Here is a 22,137-nt window from a genome sequence, read left to right on the forward strand (position 1 = left end):
ATAGGATTATTCATTTTATCTTTTCATTTTAACATAGCGTATAAAAAATAAACTCAAGGGTTGTCAGCATAGTCTCCTGAGTTTTTAAGTTGTAGCTTATTTGGTTTATTTTGATTTGTGAAATAAAGTGTTCTTCCGTTATGTCAAATTACATATTGAAATACTGTAATTGGTGCATATTTAACACTTTTACCCTATTCACACCTGGCATCAAAATGCATTTTGGGTGATTGACCACAGGAAAGTGCAGGTGTTAATGCATGCAAAATCAACTGAGGGAGTTGTTAGTGACACATCGTGAACACAATTGTAGATGCAGTTGTATTGTCAGTTCACATACAAAATGTGTATGGGTGGAAATAATAATTACATGACTGTTTCGAACCAGTGATATAGCAGCACATAGGCAGCTATAGCAGCCAGTAAACACAGGAAGCAGTCCTCTCCTCAGTCCTCCCATTTTTAAAACCCTCTGTATGGAGTGAAGTCGAGGCTAATATAAAACAAAAAAAATCAGTGACACCGGTTTCATCATTGTACTTGGACTTTGGACCTGTGTCGAGGAGGATGGCAAGTGACCTGGGGCCTTATTTATAAAACAGTGTGTACATTCTAAAAGTGTAGGGGTAAGGTTGTGAGGGTTCAGAGAATGTCACACCTTTCTAAGCCCTGTGAGGAATATTGTGATTTGTGAATATGGGCAATACAAGTAAAAATGTATTGATTGGTGCATTACCATGGTTTAACTGAAGTTTCCTGCTTTTGATCCTGATCTACACTATGTGATAATTAAGTGTATTCAAACAAAATAAATGAGAATCGTGTTAATGTTTTACAGTTTCTATAATATTTAGGTGGCTGCTGTGTGACTGGTTTCGCAAAATATCTCGGTAGGTGCTGACATGTGATGCTTATAAGAACTAACACCCAGTGATGAACTAAGTAAAGCAACAAATGTACACACTGGAGTTAACACATTTTCAGTACTGAGTGAAGTATTTATGCAGTTTACAAATCCAACCCAACAACTGAACTAAAACAAGCTCAAAAGTCCCTTAACCTGCATTGTGTTCCAGTTTTATACTAAGATTAAACAGCAAACAAAGCATAGATTTATTGTCTGTTTTATGGATGTTTTCAAATTCAAAAACTAAAAGCTACTGAACTAATAGGAATGATATATAATGTACATTAATTACTTGTACACAATTTACCAAAGTAGTGCACTGTCCACATCTGTTTGCTTTATACACACATTAGTATGATATGATAGTAGGGAATAGGAATGCAGCTGGCACATAGTGAACCTTAAAGGGGACATATTATGAAAATTCCACTTTTGTAGTGCTTCTACACGTTAATTTGGGTATCTGGCATGTCTACCGGTGCAAAAACTCTGGAAAAAAACAACTCCTGCAATTTGTTGTGGTTCCTCTATGTCAGAAACGATACGCTGTATGGCGTCGAATGGGATTACGACCAGAACACACAACAGGGTAAAAAGGGTGCTGTTTTAAATGATTTTGTGGTATTTTGACCAAAATATGTTTCAGACATTTCATTAAGATGACAATGAACCATATCAACTGTGGTAAAATGGGCATAATATGTCTCCTTTAACACTTTCATAAATGAAGGCCAAAGACAAATGTATGGAACTTAGTAATATTTTCAAACTAACTCCAGAAACTCCTCAACATGTCGATATTTTGTTCATATCAGCAAAAGGATAATAATGTCTCATTTGTTCTTATAATTTCAGTGCGTGACAAAAAAGATCTGCCCTTAGACTCAGTGGACCATAAAGACCAGGATGGATCCTTCGATTACCAGTAAGTATAATTATACAGACTGTTTACTGCCTTCCCTAAGTACATCATCTGTATTTGTATACTGACCTTTCAAATAATTGGATGTTCATTTGAAAATATGTATAGGTCACAAGAATTTGGGGTAAATTGATGAGGATTGTGTCCACTCCTTAATTATAAGTGCCAGGTCCAGAAATTGTCAACAGCAAGTGATGCAAGATGGTTGGATGGTGGAAATTCAGATCAGATGAGATGTGCATTAATTATGATGGAGTTCAGCCAATTAGTCTAATGCTTACAACTAATTCATGGAGAACAGGACTCTTACCATCAGTCGTGCAGCTAAGGCTCTATAGATACATTTCATAAACCAGTTCATGGACTAATACATTCAAAAGTCACACGTGTTGTTGTTTACACATCCTTCATTTAAGGTTGTAACCATGACTTAATTTGTAGGTCTTAATGCAGCTTCCCAGGATGAGTTTGACTTAGGAAGCAGGTAGCGTTAATGAGCCGCGATCAGCTGACCCCTTAAATGGAGTGGACTGACAACAGACAGAAAGATTTGTTAGTGATAACAAGCTAATCTTGTGATTGGCTAAACTGAAAGTTGTGGGCAACATAAGAGAGTTGTTGTCATGTACAATATACTGTAATTGCATAAGAGTTCACATGGATGAAAACTTTCCCGGTCAAGCAGCTGATGTACAATGAGATCCTACTATTCCATGTTCAGTTTACCATCCTTGCACCACCTTTTTCTGGGCACCATTTTTTAAACACGGCCACATATGAAAATGACACATGCTATGTTGTGCAATGATAACAATTGAGCATACACAGTATGCCATATTTCTGTTAGGTGTTAGGATGTACTGTATATGCTGTAGAATGTGTTGGTGAATGATGTGCCTTTATCTCCTTCCAGGTCCCATTGAACTTTGACTAAAAAATGTTTAGATTAACCTGCTTTCTAAACCTTCTAAACCAACAGTAACCTGTGATAGCCCATATATGAGTGCACATACAGTCACAAGAATCTGGGCCTTAACAGTATCCACACAATCTACACTCTTTTTTACATAAATGAAAAGTACACACATAAATAACCTCTTTGCTAAAATTATTGTAATGCTGTGTGTGTTTTGTGCTTAATGTGTGCTTTTGTGATTCATGCATCCCCTATATCTGAGATCCTGCACTGTTTGTTAATCAATAATGGATCTAATATTAACACTCAACCCCTCTTTTACACTCAAGGTCATTGCTTTACTCTGATTCCCCTCCCTGGTGCTAATGCATCAATCCCACTCCACTCCAGCTCTGCGTCTCTGTGTTTTTGTGTGTGTGCATAAAGAAATGACATGCATGTATCATGTGAAGCTTCTCTGTCATCTGTCCTCTGTCCTCTTTCTTTCTCTGCACGTCTTCTATCTTGCTGTGTCCACTTTTTCCTCACATTTCGTCCGTCTCTCCCCCCCACGCTGAAATGGGTCATCTGTCCCTGACAGGAACGAAAACGAAAACAGGTACTCAAGTTTCGGCACGGCATTTTTCGCAGCCTGTGCATGTCGGGTGGAGTCGATGTTTCGCCTGAGCTGGGGAGAGGGGCTGTGGATAAAGTGTAACTTCTTTGGGTCTGCTCAAACAGGGACAATCAGCATTATTGGCTTTTTGTTTGGCTTAGATGATGTCAGCAAAATCAGTCCCGCTTTAGCTTGTAAAGTATCATTTTAACGATTTTATAAGTGACATCATAGTAAGTATTAGACGTCCTGATTGTGAGGTCCGATTAACAGAGAGATGGAAGCAGCTGAGTTGTAGGCTTCAGTTCCATAACAACTTCAAACTGGAAATCTTATAAACACCAGTAACAAAACTATCCCAGTGTAAACAACCTGAACTTCAGACCATGGTGATCACATTACATCCAAGAGATACATACATACACACAGTAAAGTATAGTCTGGTGATCATTTGGATTTGGATTTAAAATCAACATTCTATTTTTTACAGGAAAATAAATAAATGATGAAGTTCACAAATATTGCAGTAAATCTGATACAAGTGACTTTTAAAAATGTCACTCTACATTGTTTAATGTTGTTTGGAGCTAAATACGGTGAAATCCATTATTATTAAATAAAAAATGTATCACACAGACAAAACAAACATCAACAAAAACATACAGTTAAGAGCAAACATACAAATGCAGATTAAAGCCAGACAAGACAGAGATAGCTGCAGTTACAGCCTCCATCAGTCAATCATTTGATGAAAATAAAGCATATGGTGAGGAATAGCCAGAATTGATATCACACAAAAGGGAGTAATACAGGGTAGATAGGTTGCCTAACACTTGAGCCCCAGGAGCTCTCAAATTGTTCATTAACCATAAAGCATCTGGAGAAACAAAGAACACTTGTTCATTCACTGAGTAGTATCCTCTTTTCAACTAACATACCAAACATAAGGTCTGCTGTACAGTATGTTGCAGTGCAAGATAAGCTACTGAGCAGCCAAACAGTGCATCAGATCATAATTGTTAGAATACCACTTAAAGATGTCCTACCAAAAAGGGACAATCATGGGACAAAGCCAAAGGTCATGGACCCGGAGTGACTTTTGGGAAGTAAAATCTGTATATCAGATACATTAGGGTAAATTGTAAGTATTTACATAGAGATTTTGGTTTATCTTGATGACCACTCAAAGCGCAGAATAGGAAAGTACATACATTTTTTCTTTAGAATGATGCAATATATTACATCATATATTGCAATTTTTCTTTAGAATGATGCAATATATTACTTTTAATTGAATCAACTGGAACCTTCCATTAATTGAACCTGAATGTTAATTTGAGTTTATTATTTGAATATGTTCATTGGTTATTGCACTCATCCATTGATAATAATGTATCTCAATGTATTGGATGTTGTTAGCCAGAGAGGTGTACAGAGTTGCCAAACTTCATCTTGTACATATAAAAGCATCAATCCCGATTATAGGCTCTTCATGGATCAGTTGTTCCAGCAAGAAGACATTGTTTCCAGATAGCAGCATGAGTTAACAGTGTGGGAGCTTGCACCTTTCTGTTACAGCTAACATGACTTCACCGCTCTCAAGGCTAATTTCGTTGTTTTTCCTTTGTCGCTGGACATTTTAAAAGCATCTACCACCGGGTGCATGAAGGCTGGAGATACAACCAAAATGTTCTCACTTGAAATTCATGCATCTTGTTACAATACTTCAAAGTAGAAACACAAGTTTTACACAACATTCATTTTTCAGCAGGATCCTTTGTTTAGTTTAGTTGTACAGGACAAGAGTTAAACACAATAACTCTATTCTAAAAACAGAATTACTCTTTAAAAACTTCATGGGGATTTATAGTATCTAGCATTGTACAAACAAGTTAATGGCTGAGTTCTGAGAATATGGCGACAGTCTGATCAGTCAGTAAATACTTGTACACAAAGGAAGAGGAAACCACATGTGAACAAATTCATATGAAACAGTTAATACCCTAGTTAATACCCTCATAACTATCCATTACAGTTACAGCCTGCTCCAACTTCCACTTGCCATACTAGCTGTAGTTAGTCCTCTGCAATGAAGTTTGACCTCCAAATTAAGTGGTTTAGCAGCTGGAAATGTGTCTTCAGCCCGAAGCCTCATGCTAGATTACAATGTTAATATTTGCAATTTTAATCATTAGTTAAATGAAATGCTTTTGTATTGCACTTTTCTAGTCTCACTGGTCACTCAAAGGGCCTGATCTACTAAGATCCCAAATAAAGAGTGCTAAATTGCATGTGCAGATTGCACGTTCTGTTTCTGGGCATTTTGCGGGTGATCTACTATAAATAATTGCGTAAATGATAACAAGTGCAAGAGCATTACTGATAGCAGAGTGACTGCAATCGCTAAACAAAATTTGATACCATGATATTGGAGGTGTTAGTGGAAAAGGCAAACAAACATGTTGTTGAGCTACAACAAAGAAATATTAATATAACTCAAGAAACAAAATATAGGAGAGAATTCGTGAGAAAGTTAATGCTATGGGTAACAAATGATGAAATTAAGAGAAGATGGCAGGACATAAGCAAAAGAAAAAGAAAAAATAGCTTATGATAAAACCTTGGCAAATAAAACAGGTGGGGGGATGTTGGAAGAGATGCCTGAACAATATTGAGCAGCAGGTGCATTTCACTTTCTGCCATGAGCAGAAAAAACCTGTTCTCGCCGTCTTCTTCCTGTCATCTCCTCCTCACCACTATAACTGCAGCTATTTGTGTGCAACACTGTGGTGATTAGCACCTACATTTTAAACGTACTAAATATAGACGCAGTCACAACCACCACCATTTTTTTCAGGCTTTGTAAATCACATTCCTCAGTGCGCACCGTTAGTAGATCAGCTTGCATGGTTTTTTTTGCGGTGAGATCAAGATTGCACACGTTTTTACCAGGCAAACCTTTAGTAGATCAGGCCCAAAGTGTATTACACTACTAGTCACATTCATTCACTCCCAGAAGTCACTTTTCTTTCCAACATCATTCACACACAAAATCAGGAGCAATTTAGAGTGACCAAAAGACACTTCAGCATCAGAACTGGAGGGGATCAAACCACCAACCTTCTGATTAGTCGACCTTCTGAGCCACAGCCGCCCAGTTGTGTGGCAATCTTCCGGTGTGTAGTCATAATAGGATGCTGGGTTGTTATCATCTGTCTGACTGTCTGACTGCTTAACATGCTTGTGTTTCCTGCGCCATCAAAATTGGCCATGGTTCTATGGTCAACACATCCTAAAAATGCGTCACCTTACTGTTATAATTGATTGTCATAACTGTTTCAAGGTCAAACCAGTACTTTGTTTTATGTAATTATCTAATGAAATGTATTCGCTTCCAACCTTAGCAAAGACTTGTATATGTCAGTGTTATTCTTCATCTCAATGCAGCAACATCGTTTTTAGTATCTGTTTATTTAGCATGTCTTGTTTGCTGTTTGTTTCTGTTCTCCGCACCTCACCTTCATTTCTGTGTTCTTTGTCTCTTTTGGATTTCATTTCCTCATTGGTGAAAAGGTCTCTTGAAAGGTATGAAAAGAAGAAGTATCACCACCTTTGTCCTCCGAATCTCACTCTCTATTGCTTCTTTGCAGTGCATTTTCATTTGTTAGAGCCATTCTTGACTGTTTAAAAATCCGAGAGAATATTCTCTATCAAGAGAACTTCTAAGAACTAAGCATGTGTAATCCAATGAAAAAAAACTATTTCTCAATACAAGTGAACTCATCATTCACTTCTTGACACATGTTAATCTGCTTTGCTATGTGAGATAGTTTACCGGAAACTACAATCTTGAAGCATCTCATAGGTTGTGGTGTGTGGAGAAATGCCCCTCTGACTTACTTCTGGCACTCTTAAAGAATATCCTTCTATCTGACAGCTACTGTGTTGCTGTTGGTAGCTGGCGGCAATATCTTTCATAAAGCATGTCTCCTCCAAGAGATGGGACATAAACATAAAATACATGTTATATAAATGTTTATCCAAAGATGCTTACTATCGTTATAGGTTATTCTTGTAGTAACAATGTTGTCCAAGTGTTCATGTTTCTTATGGGTTTGGTTTCAATTTTTTCGATGCTATAAAAAATTTGTTGAGAGGTCATGATTGACAACTGAAGCTATCTTATGATTCCTTGGAGGGTGTATGGTGGGGCCTAACTACCTAAGCTCAGCACCCACTGCACCGACTCTGGCTCTGAATGATGTCAACAGTGCGTCCATATCTAAGATAATAACGTTTTGTGACATCATTAATCCCTACCCAGGTTTCATCATTAACTGCCTGTGTGGCTGTTACGTGGTGTCATCTACAATTGATAGTCTTGAAAAAAGGGCTACAATGAATCTAAACAGCTAAGAATCAGCCCTTCAAAATCATTATTTAGTTCAAAATACAACACAGGAACCATCACTGGCCTCATACTAACTGAATGACAAAACTTCTCAAGCATTTATCCACTTTATGTTAGCTTCTAACTTTGTTTCAGAGCCTCACATAATCACATGCTAGCATTTGTTTTTAAAGCTTTGAATGTTTCACTGCTTCTTGCTATACTCTAGCGTTTCTGTGCTTTGATAAAATGTATTCTGGATTCCAATTGTGCTGAATTTACTGGATCAAAAAATTGTGTTGGACCTTGATCATGCTGCATCTTCCTTGGTCCATTTGTATTCTTGATGATTACATATCTAGATCCTAAACTGTATTTAATGATGTGTGCGATTCCCTTTGTATTTTAGCATGGAGCATGATGATTCTCTGAAGCAACAGTACAGATACTGTCCTCCTGGAGCATCTGAATACATGATGTTTGATCCTTTTGAAATATAATACTCCACCGCAAGCAGAGAAGAGAAATATCTCAGTTCTGCCTTCTTCTAATGCATTTGCCACTGTCATGCTGCTGGCTTAATATGAGACCAAAAAAAGCATCTGCTAGTCTAGAGCTCTTTCTTCCTGTGCATGATGTTCTCCCTGAAATCAGAGTGAATGGACATGCAGCCATACTCTGAACTGAAATCAACCGCAACTCCAGGAATTGCAGTGGACTTTTCAGGCTTATATTTCATGAAAGAATATGGCCAGCATTTAGCATGTGTATGCAAATGTCTTGTTTGAATTTTTGAGGACAGTATTTATCTCTTCATTACCAAAGAATACTGGTTAACTTAATTGCTTTGCCAATCGGGTTTTGGAAGGAATGTAATTCCTACATCGATTGATTCTGCTGACATAAATTTTTGGACATTGGAGTCTAAAGTTCATGTCGAGTCAGAAAACAAATGAAGCACTTTATGCTGACAGTGATTGTTTTGCAGATTTTTTGAGTGCAATCATTTTGTATTTACAGTGAATGGTTTGAAGGTACATTCACGGATGTTTTCAAAACAACGTACTTTCAGGTGGCAATATGTTTCCTTCAAACATATTAATGCAAGCTGTACAAATGTTTTTAGGAGTCAGGTTTGTTTTAAAACCCCGAATTGAATACTGTTTAGACTTTTGCTGTATATCTACAAGCAGCTTTGGTACACAATGCGAGTGCAGCTACGTTTTCAAAGGATTGACTTAGATTTTCTTTGAGTATTTTGAGTACTCACATTGCATATGTAAATTGATAGAATATAAATTATTTCTTTGTCCATTTTGGTCATGACGTGATTCCATTCAAGCATGACATGTAAGACATGTAAGAATCTCCCCTTAACCGAGCATAATACTTAAATAGAACAATAGCCCAGATCAGCACACCCTGCCCAAAACAAATTTTACCCATACAATTTGATAACTAAGTTTGATCTAATTTCTTTATCTTCAACTTCCGTAACTTTCATTTCCCCTTTAAACCTAATTTGATAACTAAGTTTGATCTAATTTCTTTATCTTCAACTTCCGTAACCTTTAATTTCCCCTTTAAACCTATGCCAATGGCAAGGTCGCAAACTCCTGCTGCCACTGTAAAAACACCCTGCTCACATTTTAACCTCAAACTCTCTTCTCCTCATTTCCCTTTGCAGCAGCGATGAGGACAACAAGCCTCTGCAGGGCAGCCAGACTTCGCTGGATGGCAATGTGAAGGAAAGCGACGACAGCCTCGTGGACTATGGTGAAGGTGGCGATGGTCAGTTCAACGAGGATGGCTCTTTTATTGGCCAGTACACAGTGAAGAAGGACAAGGATGAGACGGAGGGCAACGAGAGCTCAGAGGCCACTTCACCTGTCAATGCCATCTACTCCCTGGCATAACCTTCCGGCAGCACATAGGGGACTAAGCTCCCCAAACATCCACCCAGTGCTTTTATGGTTTTACGACAGCACCATACACCCCATACAAACACACAGACACACACAACAACATATTACTATATGAAACACTAATAACACAGACGAAAGGCAGCAGGGCCTGTCTGGAGACTGTGTAGACTTTCCTCTGATGATAACAACAAGGAATACGGGAGTGCAACTAGACCACAAGCCTTTACTTTATGTTTCCAGCTCTAAAATATGGCCCGTCTGAGGTGATGTTTGGACAAAGTGGACAGTGCTTGTTTTACTCTGTGCTCTGCCTGCCCTTTACCCACACAGACTTGAAGTGTGCCTTCTGGGCAGCTTCCAGTATTTGGAGGCATCTCCAAGTATTATTTAGAGATATTTCCTTTGTTTGTTCCTGCTCTGAAAATGTTCAGTGTCACTGCTCTCCTTCCTGATGCGCCCCTCATACTTAAGTGTAGCATCCCAGTAAAGTTCACACAGTGGTTACACACAAACCCACACACGCACACTTGCCCCGTGTTTCAACATATCAGCTTCGAACCATCAAACTCAACAGGATGCTGGCAGATATGTTTATCATATTGATATTTAAGCAATGAAAGATTTTAGTTTTTCCACAGCTGGTAGATGAGTCATTAAATCTTAATGAATGCTGTATACAGTTCTGGCACACATTTTAGTGCCCCGCAAAACTATGCACTGTCACTTCCACAATACCTTAATGGTTTTAATCTGGTCAGTAAACAGTAAATTTAAGTTCATTTTTACCATATACAGTCCAAACTCCCATGCTTTGTATTAACTTTGCCTTGTATCATGTGGTAGACTTTTTTTTTACCTTTAATTCAATCGATCAAAATGGCTACCATAACAAAAGCCATTTCACCACAAACAGCAAACTTTGCTATAGTGTGTTTTCAATGAACCATTTAAATAATATTTTGGAGCACTGTAGAAAGGCAACTGGATAACAACTCAGTGAATTTCCTAGTCAGCATGCAGGCTAATGTTGCATTCATGTCAAATGGGATAGTTTAAATGGTGACTGTAAAGCTCCAACTATTACCAGTAATATTCGGTTATTCTGTATTACAATATTCTGTTGCTTTTTTGTCAGTTTCTCATTTGTTAACCATAAGAATATGTAAGTATAATAAGTACATTTTAGAATCCAACATTGTTGGATTGCATTGCTCATTGCAATGACTAATTGTGGTTGGTTAAAACATATCAAAACACCAAATTTCCTAAATCCTTATGTTTCCAGGTTGGGGGCTGATATACATTCTCTCCTGTGTGACATGAGTACACAAATTGAAAAGGATTTAACCTAACTTGTAGGCCAACTGTATGCCCCAACTTATTTGAGTTCTTTCTGATATTTTCCTCCAGACCTCCATTTTCAATTCATGACATTGTGTCAATCACACTGCCTCTAAAGGTTTTTGTGTTAAGAATGTACAGAATGGTCAGCACCTTTTCCATTTCCAGAATTTATGTTTATAAATTTGACCAATTTGTTATGCATAGACAAAATGAATACAGCAGTGGGGTCATGTAGGATACGTTTAAAACTACAGTATTTACAGCATGAAGATATATCAATTAAATTTACAACCCACTTTGAAATGAAAGAAGCTGAGATTTTAGTTTTTGCAGAGAAAGACAAAAAAGAGAAAACTGTTAAATTAACAGAATATGTTTAGAAGTAGTTGGCATGCTCGGTACCTCACTTGTCCTACTACCATATAAGTCATCTAGTCATTGTCTTTGCAGACTTATGGACCGCCATTCAATGATCTACTCATGTTTCTTTAGTTAATACTAATCATTCAGTGAGTGCTCATTGGTTTTACCACAGAGTTTTGCCGCTCTTACTGTAGTTACTTGCTGGTCAAGAGGGCTATTAGACCCTCCAATGCTAAATCACATGGAAATTAAATGCATTTTAAATATTTATTTTATATTTCTATTTATGACATTATGTGGATATTATTAATATATTAGTTCTTTATTTAATAATTGTTATAATCACTCATGACAGACTTATTCTTGTTTTCACACACCAGAAATAGCCAAAGTAAAGATGTCTTCAGAATCTGTCATTGCTTATCATGAGAGGCATTGAACTAAACACTATGAATAAGATATTTTTGTAGCAGCTGGCTTTTCTGCTGTAAACAAAACCAGAAAAAGAAAATACTGTACCTGTCATCATGTTATCTGTCAGTTGTGCTGCTTTTCTTGTACTACTGTTATTCTGTGTTGTTTTTCTGATTTATGTAACATACCATTTCTACCACACAGAAAATGTATATTGTTGCTTATTATTTATTGGGCATATATTTTGTACACGTTGGTCTCTTATCTTTGTAAATATTTCATGGTCAATTTCCCCTGAAAAATGCTTTATTTGAAAAGAAGATTCAAAAATTTGCATCCACCAAGCAAATGCAACCGGTGCATCTCTAGTGTGTCATGTACCTGTGTTATGTAGCTTTGACTAGCATTTGCACTCAACAAGAACCACCCTACACTCCAATATTTCCCTTTGCTTTGACATTGTATTATATAGAACTGACTGTGACAAGTCAGTCACTTGCTTAATGATGGTCTGAATTCTATATTGTGAAAGAGGAATATGTAAGATTCTCTATGATATAAATATGTTCTTCAATATCCCATTTGTAGCATTTGTCGCATAAAAATTGCTAGTAGGCCTAAAAAACATGCATTCTCTGATGTATTGGAACAAACTCAGTCCTTCACATTATTCTTTCTGAGACTGTCTACTCCTTCTTTCCGAATGCCTTTTTCCCAACATTGTTGCATAGCTGTGTCCCATTTCAGAGGCCTTCCTCAGAGGAACAAAGCTTGAGCCTTTTCCTCCGCAGTTGAGTCTGTCAATACTCACCTAGTCAAAAAGATGAGATTATTCTTTCCATGTCCCTGAGGGTCTATGTGACATTTAGTCCACAAGAATCTGTGTGAAGCATAAACTTTACTCACACCATACGCTAAACCCATGAGAATATGTCCATCTATTCAAGTGTCTAGTATAATGTAAACATATGGTTGATACATGTCCGCCATGCTGCCTGTTTCCTTATGTCCAGGTTTAGTAATTCAATTATGTTACATATTTATAGCACTTTAGCGACTGTGGAGAGAAAAAAACTTCCTCAGTAACTAAAAGAAACCTCTAGCAGAAACAGACTCAACGTGGGTGGCCATCTGCCTCGACCTATCATGCTGCAGCTCGGATTGTTGTCAACTTGTAACACTTCCAAGATTACCATGTGGAAGTTTTCCCTAAAATAATGTAACCTTTCACTGCAGGAGCTTAAAAATCCATTATCTGGTGCCTCCCATGAGTCTTTGGTTCAAGATATCAACTAGTGCTTCCAATTGGTCAGTAGCTTTAGTCATTTACACCACCATGCTCTTAATCTTTTAATCAGTTTGGTTCATATTTCTCGCTGTGGTATCTGGCCCTCAGTATCCCCATTCCTACAACATGCCAGATGTCGTTATAGTTATTGTGTTATGATAACACATGTGTCCAATCATAATCAACAGCACTGCTGCCAACCCCTGAAAGAAACTGAAAGTCTCCCCGCCTGCATAAAGTGTCGTCCCACAAGCTCAAATTGGTGGAGAACAGTGAGACCAAAAGCAGAACCTATGAAAATGGCAACCTGTTATCTTTGTTATGCTTTGTTTCAATGCAAGTTAGAAGTGATAAATATCAGTGGACAACAAATTCAAGAGCCAAGTCAAGTTTATTTTCAAGTTGACTTTACCTGAACGAACAGTTTAACTGTGACTTAACATCTCATTCAATTTTCCACACTCAGGAAGAAGGAGGCTGCCATTTTTTGCCTATTTGGAAATCTGAACATTAGGAAAGACTTAATGGATCCACTATGATATTGTCCAGATTACAGGCAACCATTTTGAAAACAGCTCTGGTCTAGTAGTTCTCACCTCTTCCACAACAAAAAGATGTCTAATTCTACACATGTGTCACAGTGGGGAAATGTCAACTGAAGCAAAGTGAACTTCACATATTTACTGATACACAGTGCTTTTTCTGTCATTTTGTTTGTGTGTGAAAATTGATTTGAGGTGCATACAGAGTCAATCGTCTATTTACTGCTTTGTCTCAGCTCACCTTTTATGTGGGTTTTTTATTTGAAAAAGCTACAAAGTCTTGAATTTCCCTTATGCACATAAGATAGTCGCAACTGGATTTTGTAAAATGGTTGATCACATGCGGTATGGCTTTTTGTAATTTCTCACATTAGCATCTCAGAGCAGCAACGTCTTGCTTCCTCATGCTGATGGCTTTTGTTAGGTACATCTACTCAACAGAATATTGCATTAATATATTCACCATGTATGCGTGTATGATGAGATGTTGCAACTTCTGCTAGCGACGCCTTCTTTATAGTAAAGCTATCTCCTTTTCTCTACCTCCCGACTGCTTGTCTCTTTGTTCATCTCTTAGCTTTTAATATTTTTCCTAAAGCATGTGCACCATTGTTTTGTTGCACAATTTAGGTTACCAACTTCCACCAGCAGATGTTAGCAGGGGTCAGTGGCCATTAGCAGATGTTAGGTACGTAACTTAAGTTCTGCACCTTAGCGTCATCAAGTGTTCAGGCCTTGTAATCAATTATACAGGCTGAACTTAAAGGGGACATATTATGAAAATTCCACTTTTGTAATGCTTCTACAATGCTTCTACAGTGCTTCTTGTTGAGGGTTAAGGACAGAGGATGTCACACCATGTTAAAGCCCTATGAGACGAATTGTTATTTGTGAATGTGGGCTATACAAATAAAATTTGATTGATTGATGTCCGTGCTAAGCTCAGAGCACGGTCTTCTGCCTTCAACTCCGGTGACCCGGAGGCTTTGAGGAAGTCCAGATGGGACCTACGGAGGGCCATCAGAGATGGAAAAAGAGACTACAGGGACAAGCTGGAATCCAACTACCTCAGCTCTGACCCCCGACGCTTGTGGGGTGGCCTACGACACATCACAGGCTATAAAGGGAGAAATAGCAGTGATGATCAGCCCGCCGCCTCTCTACCTGATGACCTCAACACTTTCTACGCACGGTTTGAGGCAACCAACACCCTTCCATCCGCGAGACTGGCCGAGGACGAGACGACTGCACTCTGTCCCTGACCGTGGCTGATGTCAGACGAGAGCTTCAAAGAGTGAAGCCTCGAAAGTCATCTGGGTCCGATGGAGTTCCAGGCTGTGTCCTCATGGGGTGCACCGAACAGCTAGCGGAGGTATTCACCTCCATATTCAACCTCTCCCTACAACTATCAACAGTCCCCACCTGCCTCAAGCAGGCCACCATCATCCCCATACCTAAGAAACCATCCATCACCTGTTTAAATGACTACCGCCCTGTAGCACTGACCTCCACCATCATGAAGTGCTTCGAGCGGCTGGTCAAAACCCACATCTGCTCGACCCTTCCGTACACCCTTGACCCCTTCCAGTTTGCATACCGCCCAAACAGGTCTACGGATGATGCTATAACCTTGACAACACACACCACCCTCTCCCACCTGGAAAAGGCAAACACATATGTGAGGATGCTGTTTGTGGATCACAGCTCAGTGTTCAACGAGATTGTGCCTGCCAAGCTCGTCCCTAAGCTCAGGAGCCTGGGTCTTAAAACCCCCCTGTGTAACTGGATCTTGGACTTCCTGACGAGCAGACCCCAGGTGGTGAGAATGGGCAACCACACATCCTCCTCACTGACCCTGAGCACGGGGGCCCCTCAGGGCTGCTTGCTCATTCCCCTCCTGTACTCCCTGTACAAGCAGGACTGTGTGGCAACACACAGTTCCAACATCATCCTCAAATTTGCAGACGACACTACCATCCTGGGCCTCATCTCCAACAACGATGAGACCGCCTATAGAGATGAGGTAAGGGCCCTAGCAACATGGTGCCAATCCCAATCTCATTGACGGAGCTGTAGGGGAGAGAGTCTCCGACTTCAAATTCCTCGTTGTGTTCATCACGGATGACCTGACCTGGTCCAAACAAGCGGACTCGATGGTCAAAACTGCACAAAAGCGCCTTTACTTCCTGAGGAGACTCAAGAAGTTTGGCATTGTTGTGCAATAGGAGTAAACTTGACGTTAGCTAATTATTAATAATCATGAAATATGATTATTAAAATAATAAAAGGTTATCTATTAAAAATAATTAAAAATGATAAGGCCATAACTTATCGTAGAGGGGCACCACCCTGGTTTCCAGGGACCAACAAATCAAGCTGTAATTATCAGTCTCATAATGATAAATGTCAAATTAATAATGTCAATATTTTAATATTAACGATTACTTAATAAACAGTGAAGGCTTCTAAGTTCGAGCACAGGCAATCATAATCCAGCTGTATTCACACACTTATGCACAAATAATCACAGACTACAGATACTTTAATTACAAAATAATTTATTAAAAAGGGGAAATAAAGTTATAATGTTATTCAATGATTTATCATTTTAACAAGCTCCGATATTTCAAAGATAAACACAGCAGCAGCACTTATCACAATTCAGAAAATACATGTAAAACCTGTGGTCTACCTATGTATGTCTGTCTCTGTGTGTGTGTGTCTGTGTCAAAGTGTCTCTCTGTGTGTGTGTGTCTATGTGTGTGTATGTGAAATAAAGTTAGTGTTATTTAATGATTTATCATTTTAACAAACTCCCATATTTCAAAGATAACAACAGCAGCTTATCACAATTTAGAACACGCATGTAACCTCTGGTCCATCTATGTGTCTCTGTGTGTGTGTATCTGTCTGTGTCTATCAATGTGTGTGTGTGTGTGTGTGTGTGTGTGTGTGTGTGTGTGCGAGAGAGAGAGAAAAAGAAGGGGCGTGGCGATGACGCAGTCACGTAGTGACATCACATCTAAGATGGAGGCCGATCATGATTCGTGGAATCAAGGCCTAAAAACTCTCAAAATGGCGGATTGACTACAAAACAAGATGGCGGAGCCGTTATGAATTTAGAGCCAGAATAGGAGGAGAGAGGGAGAGAAGGCGTGGCAATAATAGACTCAAGATGGTGGTTTAACTTAACGTTATCCAAAATGGAGAAAATGTTAATGACCATGTGGTCGGAACTCACAATGGTGGTCGCCAGATGAATTACACAAAGGAAATTTCAGACAAAGAGAATTCTTATCTCTGCTTGGCTTTGGGGGCCGAATGGTTTCCAGATGTGTTCAGCCTCTCTGAATATAGATTTAACTATGTGACATGAACTGTATTATAAATACAGATCGGAAACGGGTGTATACTAGGTTTAGGAGAAGAGAGAGAGAGAGAGAGAGAGAGAGAGAGGGAAAACATGCAAGGAGAGTTCAAAGAAGCTCTTAAAACACGCCAGAGATAGATTAACAGTGATTTAACCACTCAGCCCCAAGCGGACGTTGTGGGCTGAGTTTCTGATCGGTAAACTCACTGCAGACTAACACAGACGTTAACAGCGTGGCTGGAGGCTTTCCTCGCGGCGCTCAAACACTAAACAAAACCCGGAAATGAACCGGAAGTAGCGGCTTGTAGTAGCCGGTTAAACAATGAGACTCAGCGGTCTCGCAACAAATACAATCAAATATTATACAATATGCTACGTATCTGCCCAGATAATCAAGTCTCTTACTGTACAACCCTCGCGATGTGCCTGCGCGTCTGCGCGAATGTGTCGGGGGCCAGTGAATCACGTGGTCTCTCTCACGAGCGGAGCTCCGGGCTCGGCCGCTGGACCGGAAAAGGAAGCGAATTCTTCTTGCTGCCTTGACGGAATGAAACTTCGCCTTTCTTCTGTAACAGCGGAGAACGTGCTGGTTTACAGGAACGGAGTGAATTGTCTCTTACTCCTCAGCGGGATGAACGTCGCGCTTCTGCAGGGAACGGCTTTGTGGAAGCCGTTTGTGGATCGTGAAAAAAAGAAAAAGTCTATGGAAGTGTCGGAGTCCGTCCAGCGGGGCACTTCCTGTTTCGGTCTTCAAGTTAAAACAGCAAAAAGTCCTATCAAGATAAAACTTCGACTAAAATAAAAGAAGAAAATGAAACGACTTCAAATAAAATGATATTAAACAAACGTCTAATCGCCTCCTTAGTTACTGAGTCGTGTAGTTAGGCCCCTGGAGGGTCTGGAGACGACTTGAGCAGGGTGAAAAGAGAGAGATTTCTGGGAGCACAGTTCTTTTGTAGCACCTGGGAGGTACCAGCCCCCCTGGAGAGGGGTCAGGGGTCAGTGTTGCCTTCGGCCAATTGAAAGGTCAGAAGTCAAGTCTCAGGGAGTGGCTTACAGTGGGGTCCTTCACAGGACCCAGGAAGTGATCTGCTGCCACATGGAGATAAGGGCTCCATGCTGGATTTTTAAATGTAAGGGGTCTCCTGAGGTTGGTCCCAAGTTTTACGACTCTTTGTTATAAGTCAGATCACTGGGAACTCAGTCCCAACACTGTCATTGAATCTCACGAACCAAGAAATCATTGTTTTAAAACAAACATATTTAATCATATAAACTAGTTAAGAACACACATTCATATTGTGCAAGGAACACACATTAACCTTAAAATGACGTGTAGGACATTATGAAAAATATATAAATTATGTAGAAATCTGTAGAAATAAGATATATAAACACAAATCTTTCGTGTCATTCAATGAGTTATTTTTTCTAGGGACATAAAACCTGTTAGTAGTTTATTTAAAACAGTGAATTATGAATATGTATACTATGAATATCTTTTGATAAATCCTAATAAATCTTTTGTTGAAAAGGTTGCAACTGAATCACTTCTCTCCTTTATGAATCCTCACGTCACGTACAATAGGACTGAATCTTAAATCTTTCACCACACTCAGATCAACTAAACGCTTTCTCTCCCGTGTGAATCCTCATAGGTCTATTTAGATGGCTCCTTTGGTTAAATCTTTTACCACACTCAGAGCAGATATACGGTTTCTCTCCTGTATGAATCCTCATATGTGTATTTAGATGGCCCCTATGGATAAATCTTGTATCACACTCAGAGCAACTAAAGGGTTTCTCTCCTGTATGAATCCTCATATGTGTATTTAGACTGCCCCTTTCATTAAATCTTTTACCACACTCAGAGCAACTAAACGCTTTCTCTCCTGTATGAATCCTCATATGTGTATTTAGACTGCTCCTTTGGTTAAATCTTTTACCACACTCAGAGCAACTAAACGGTTTCTCTCCTGTATGAATCCTCATATGTCTTTTTAGACCGTCCCTATGGTTAAATCTGTTAGCACACTCAGAGCAACTAAATGGTTTCTCTCCAGTATGAATCCTCATATGTGTATTTAGATTGCACCTATGGTTAAATCTTTTACCACACTCAGAGCAACTAAACGATTTTTTTTCTGTCTTACATCCCACATCACTTAGAGGCTGTTTGTTATTTCTTGTATTTAAACCAGTCTGAGTTTCCCTGGTCTCCATCCAATCATCCTCACTCTCTTCAGTCTCAGAAGAGTCTTCAGTCTTGTCCTCAGGACCTGGTTGTAAACGTCCATCAGGACCTGAGTTCCTGGCTGGTTCTGGTTCTCGACAGTCCGCTCTGTTCTCCTTCGTCTCACTCGGACGAAGCTTTGACAATTTAAGTTTCTCTTCATTTTCTTCACTCTTCACAACGACAGGAGTCAATGTGAACTTGATATCAGCCTCCTCCAGTCCTTGAAGCTGCTGACCATCCTGATTGGTCCACGGTTCCTCCTGTTCCTCTTTAATGTGGGGGGGCTCTGGATCCTCCTGGTCCACAAGGGGGCTCCACTGCTGCTCCTCAGGGGGAACCTCTTCTTTAATCACCATCAGTTGCTGGACGTCTGCAGGACACACTGAAACACAAATACACACGTTTATAATTTCAGAGTTTCCTGCAGTGTTTGAAAAACTTGTGTTGTGTCGTTAAATGTCGACTGTCGGTATTTTTGAACGATCGCATTCAGGAAGTAGAGATGTTGAGGTCGTTTACAGTTGGTGTTACGACGCAGCTCGTAAAGGAAGCAGCATAAAACAAAAGGTTTCTGGTAAAAAAAACGTTTTTCATTCACAGCAGCAGGTTTTCTGCACAGACTCGTTCACAACAGCATCAAATCCTCCTCACTATTCAGGTGAGAGGTGGAGCAGCCGGGTGCAGCAGACAGAGACAGGAAGTGGAGTATTAGCTCCGCTGCTCGAGCTGATGCTAGCTTAGGTGAGCAAATGAGAGGTCCCTGCTCGATTATGAAAAGAAATCGTAATCACGATTATTTTTGACAATATTGAAATCACGATTATTAAAAAGATTACTTTTGATTTTGAAAACATGATGCATTTATTCAGTATTTCGCTCCAAAAAAACACTTTGTAAATTAGAACTTTGAAATTTCCTATCATTATTAAATGTCCCCATCTGACCCTCCCACTACAAGCACACAAGCAGACAGACAGAGAGAGAGAGAAAGAGAGGTGGGGAGTGGCTATGAGAACCATCATCATTTACCCCCAAACACTTACATTGAACGTGTTACATACAACAACAAGCGGAGAATCGCGGACTGACCAGCGCAGAGAAATGCGGGTCCGTTGTGAACAGCCAGGCGGCTGCGTGTTTGAGAATGGCGCTGCGCGGCTGCTAAATAGTGTGGTGCTGCTCCGCTTTACTTTTTCTGTCCTTTTTGTCGATCAAACGGGTCTGCCCTCCCTCTGCCATTTTCCACTCGCACTGTTTATTAAATACCGCCGGTCACCTCACACAGAACTCTCCTCCTTCACTTTACAGCTGCTTGAGAGTGAGAGCCAGTCAGCAGGGCCACGTTGAATGCTTTGGGGGAAGGACTGAATTGCGCATGCAATTTCAGAAAATTGTTTCAACTCCATTATATTAGTTTGGAGATTATTTGACCCAGAAATTGAAATCACGATTAAAATTTGATTAATTGCACAGCCCTATGCTAAGGCTTTCTTTATTATGGTCAACAGGAGTATTAAAGTCACCAACAATAATAATTTTATCTGTCTTTAGGACTAGGTTTGAAAAAAACTCAGGGAATTAAGTTAAGAATTCAGTATAAGCCCCAGGAGCACGATAAACCACAGCAAATATGATTGGCTGTCTGTGTTTCTTGGATTGGTCTGGAATAGGGATGGGCATAATTAATCAACGATTGATTAATTGATCATTAAGAATTTCGTCGAGGAAATAATTTTTTTAATCGATAAATTCGGTAATTACACATTTGTCCACGGGGGGCAGTGTTTGAAAAAAACGCCACAGACCTACTCAGTTACCTGCGAGTTACCGTGTTACCATTTCCAAAGTAAACACGAAGAAGTCACGGCGAAGTTTAGCTTGGGACTATTTAGAATAAAAAAATGACTTGGTTCACTGCAAACACTGCGAAGCTGTGTTTAAGTACAACTCGGCCACGACTCAAACGATGTACCACTTGAAGAACGCACATCCGACCCTGGTTAATGGCGGCGCATGCTGCTCTCGGTCTCACTCTCAACCTAGCATCAACTCGGTGTTAGCACGGAGGAGCTGCGATGCACAACGATCAGAAAAAATGACTCAACAGGTGGAAAGTGAATGGAATAAGGTTCCCCAGGCTAGCCAAGTCAGCACGGAGCTACCTGTGTATCACGCATAGGCTGTATGGTATCACGGCGACGTCAGTCCTCTCAGAGCGAGTTGTTTCGGCGGCTGGACCGTCGGTCACCAGGCTGCGTTCGCGTCTGTCCCCAGAGCATGTTTACATGTCATCTTTCTCAACACAAGTCAGTAGGCTGGTGCTGAAGTCGTATGTGAGTTACTAGTTATTTTTATGAAGCTTTCTCGACTCGGTGCCTTGTTTGACAGTTTTGAGTTACATGTGGCAAAACCTGTCAGACCTAAGTATTACATATTTGTGGTTAAGTTATTGTTTAACATGATTGTTTTTTATATTATTAGTGTTTAGTAGCACCGGCTTCTGGCTGTCGGCTCCGCTGCTTGAGATTACGGCAGCGCATATTTTGTTCATCTTGTAATAAAGATCTGAATGAGGAAACACGCTTTGTTTTTTTAATTTTCACTGCATTTTAATATAGCCTATAAATAGTGAATTTTTTAATATAAAAATATTAATGATTAATCGAAAATTCGTCATTAATTCTCCCGACGATCGATTAAGACAATTTAATCGAATGCCCATCCCTAGTCTGGAAGACTAAGAACAAGATTTTCAAATGAGTCGTAGCTGAGTTTAGGTTTAGGATTAATTGATAGACTGGAGTTAAAAATAGCAGCAACTCCACCTCCTCGTCCGAATTCTCTGGGAATGTGTGAATTTATATGACTGGGGGGAATAGATTCATTTAGACTGACATATTCATCAGGATGCAGCCACGTCTCAGT

The 22,137-nt window shown here is 39.6% G+C and overlaps 1 protein-coding gene and 1 pseudogene across 1 annotated transcript in view; one reads left to right on the top strand and one right to left on the bottom strand.

Annotated features, from left to right (window-relative positions):
- nfasca (neurofascin homolog (chicken) a) overlaps window positions 1-10,682 on the top strand; it is a 52,417-nt gene extending 41,735 nt beyond the window's left edge. The window contains exons 30-32 of the mRNA XM_061069902.1: window positions 855-890; window positions 1,763-1,832; window positions 9,418-10,682. Of these exons, the coding sequence (XP_060925885.1) occupies window positions 855-890; window positions 1,763-1,832; window positions 9,418-9,646 (335 nt within the window). The 3' untranslated portion in view covers window positions 9,647-10,682. The remainder of the gene's footprint in view (window positions 1-854; window positions 891-1,762; window positions 1,833-9,417) is intronic.
- Window positions 10,683-18,587: 7,905 nt separating this feature from the next.
- Window positions 18,588-22,137, bottom strand: part of LOC133000114 (gastrula zinc finger protein XlCGF57.1-like) — a 41,484-nt pseudogene continuing 37,934 nt past the window's right edge.

Source organism: Limanda limanda, chromosome 4 (genome assembly GCF_963576545.1).
Source record: "Limanda limanda chromosome 4, fLimLim1.1, whole genome shotgun sequence".
NCBI classification, from domain to species: Eukaryota; Metazoa; Chordata; class Actinopteri; order Pleuronectiformes; family Pleuronectidae; genus Limanda; species Limanda limanda.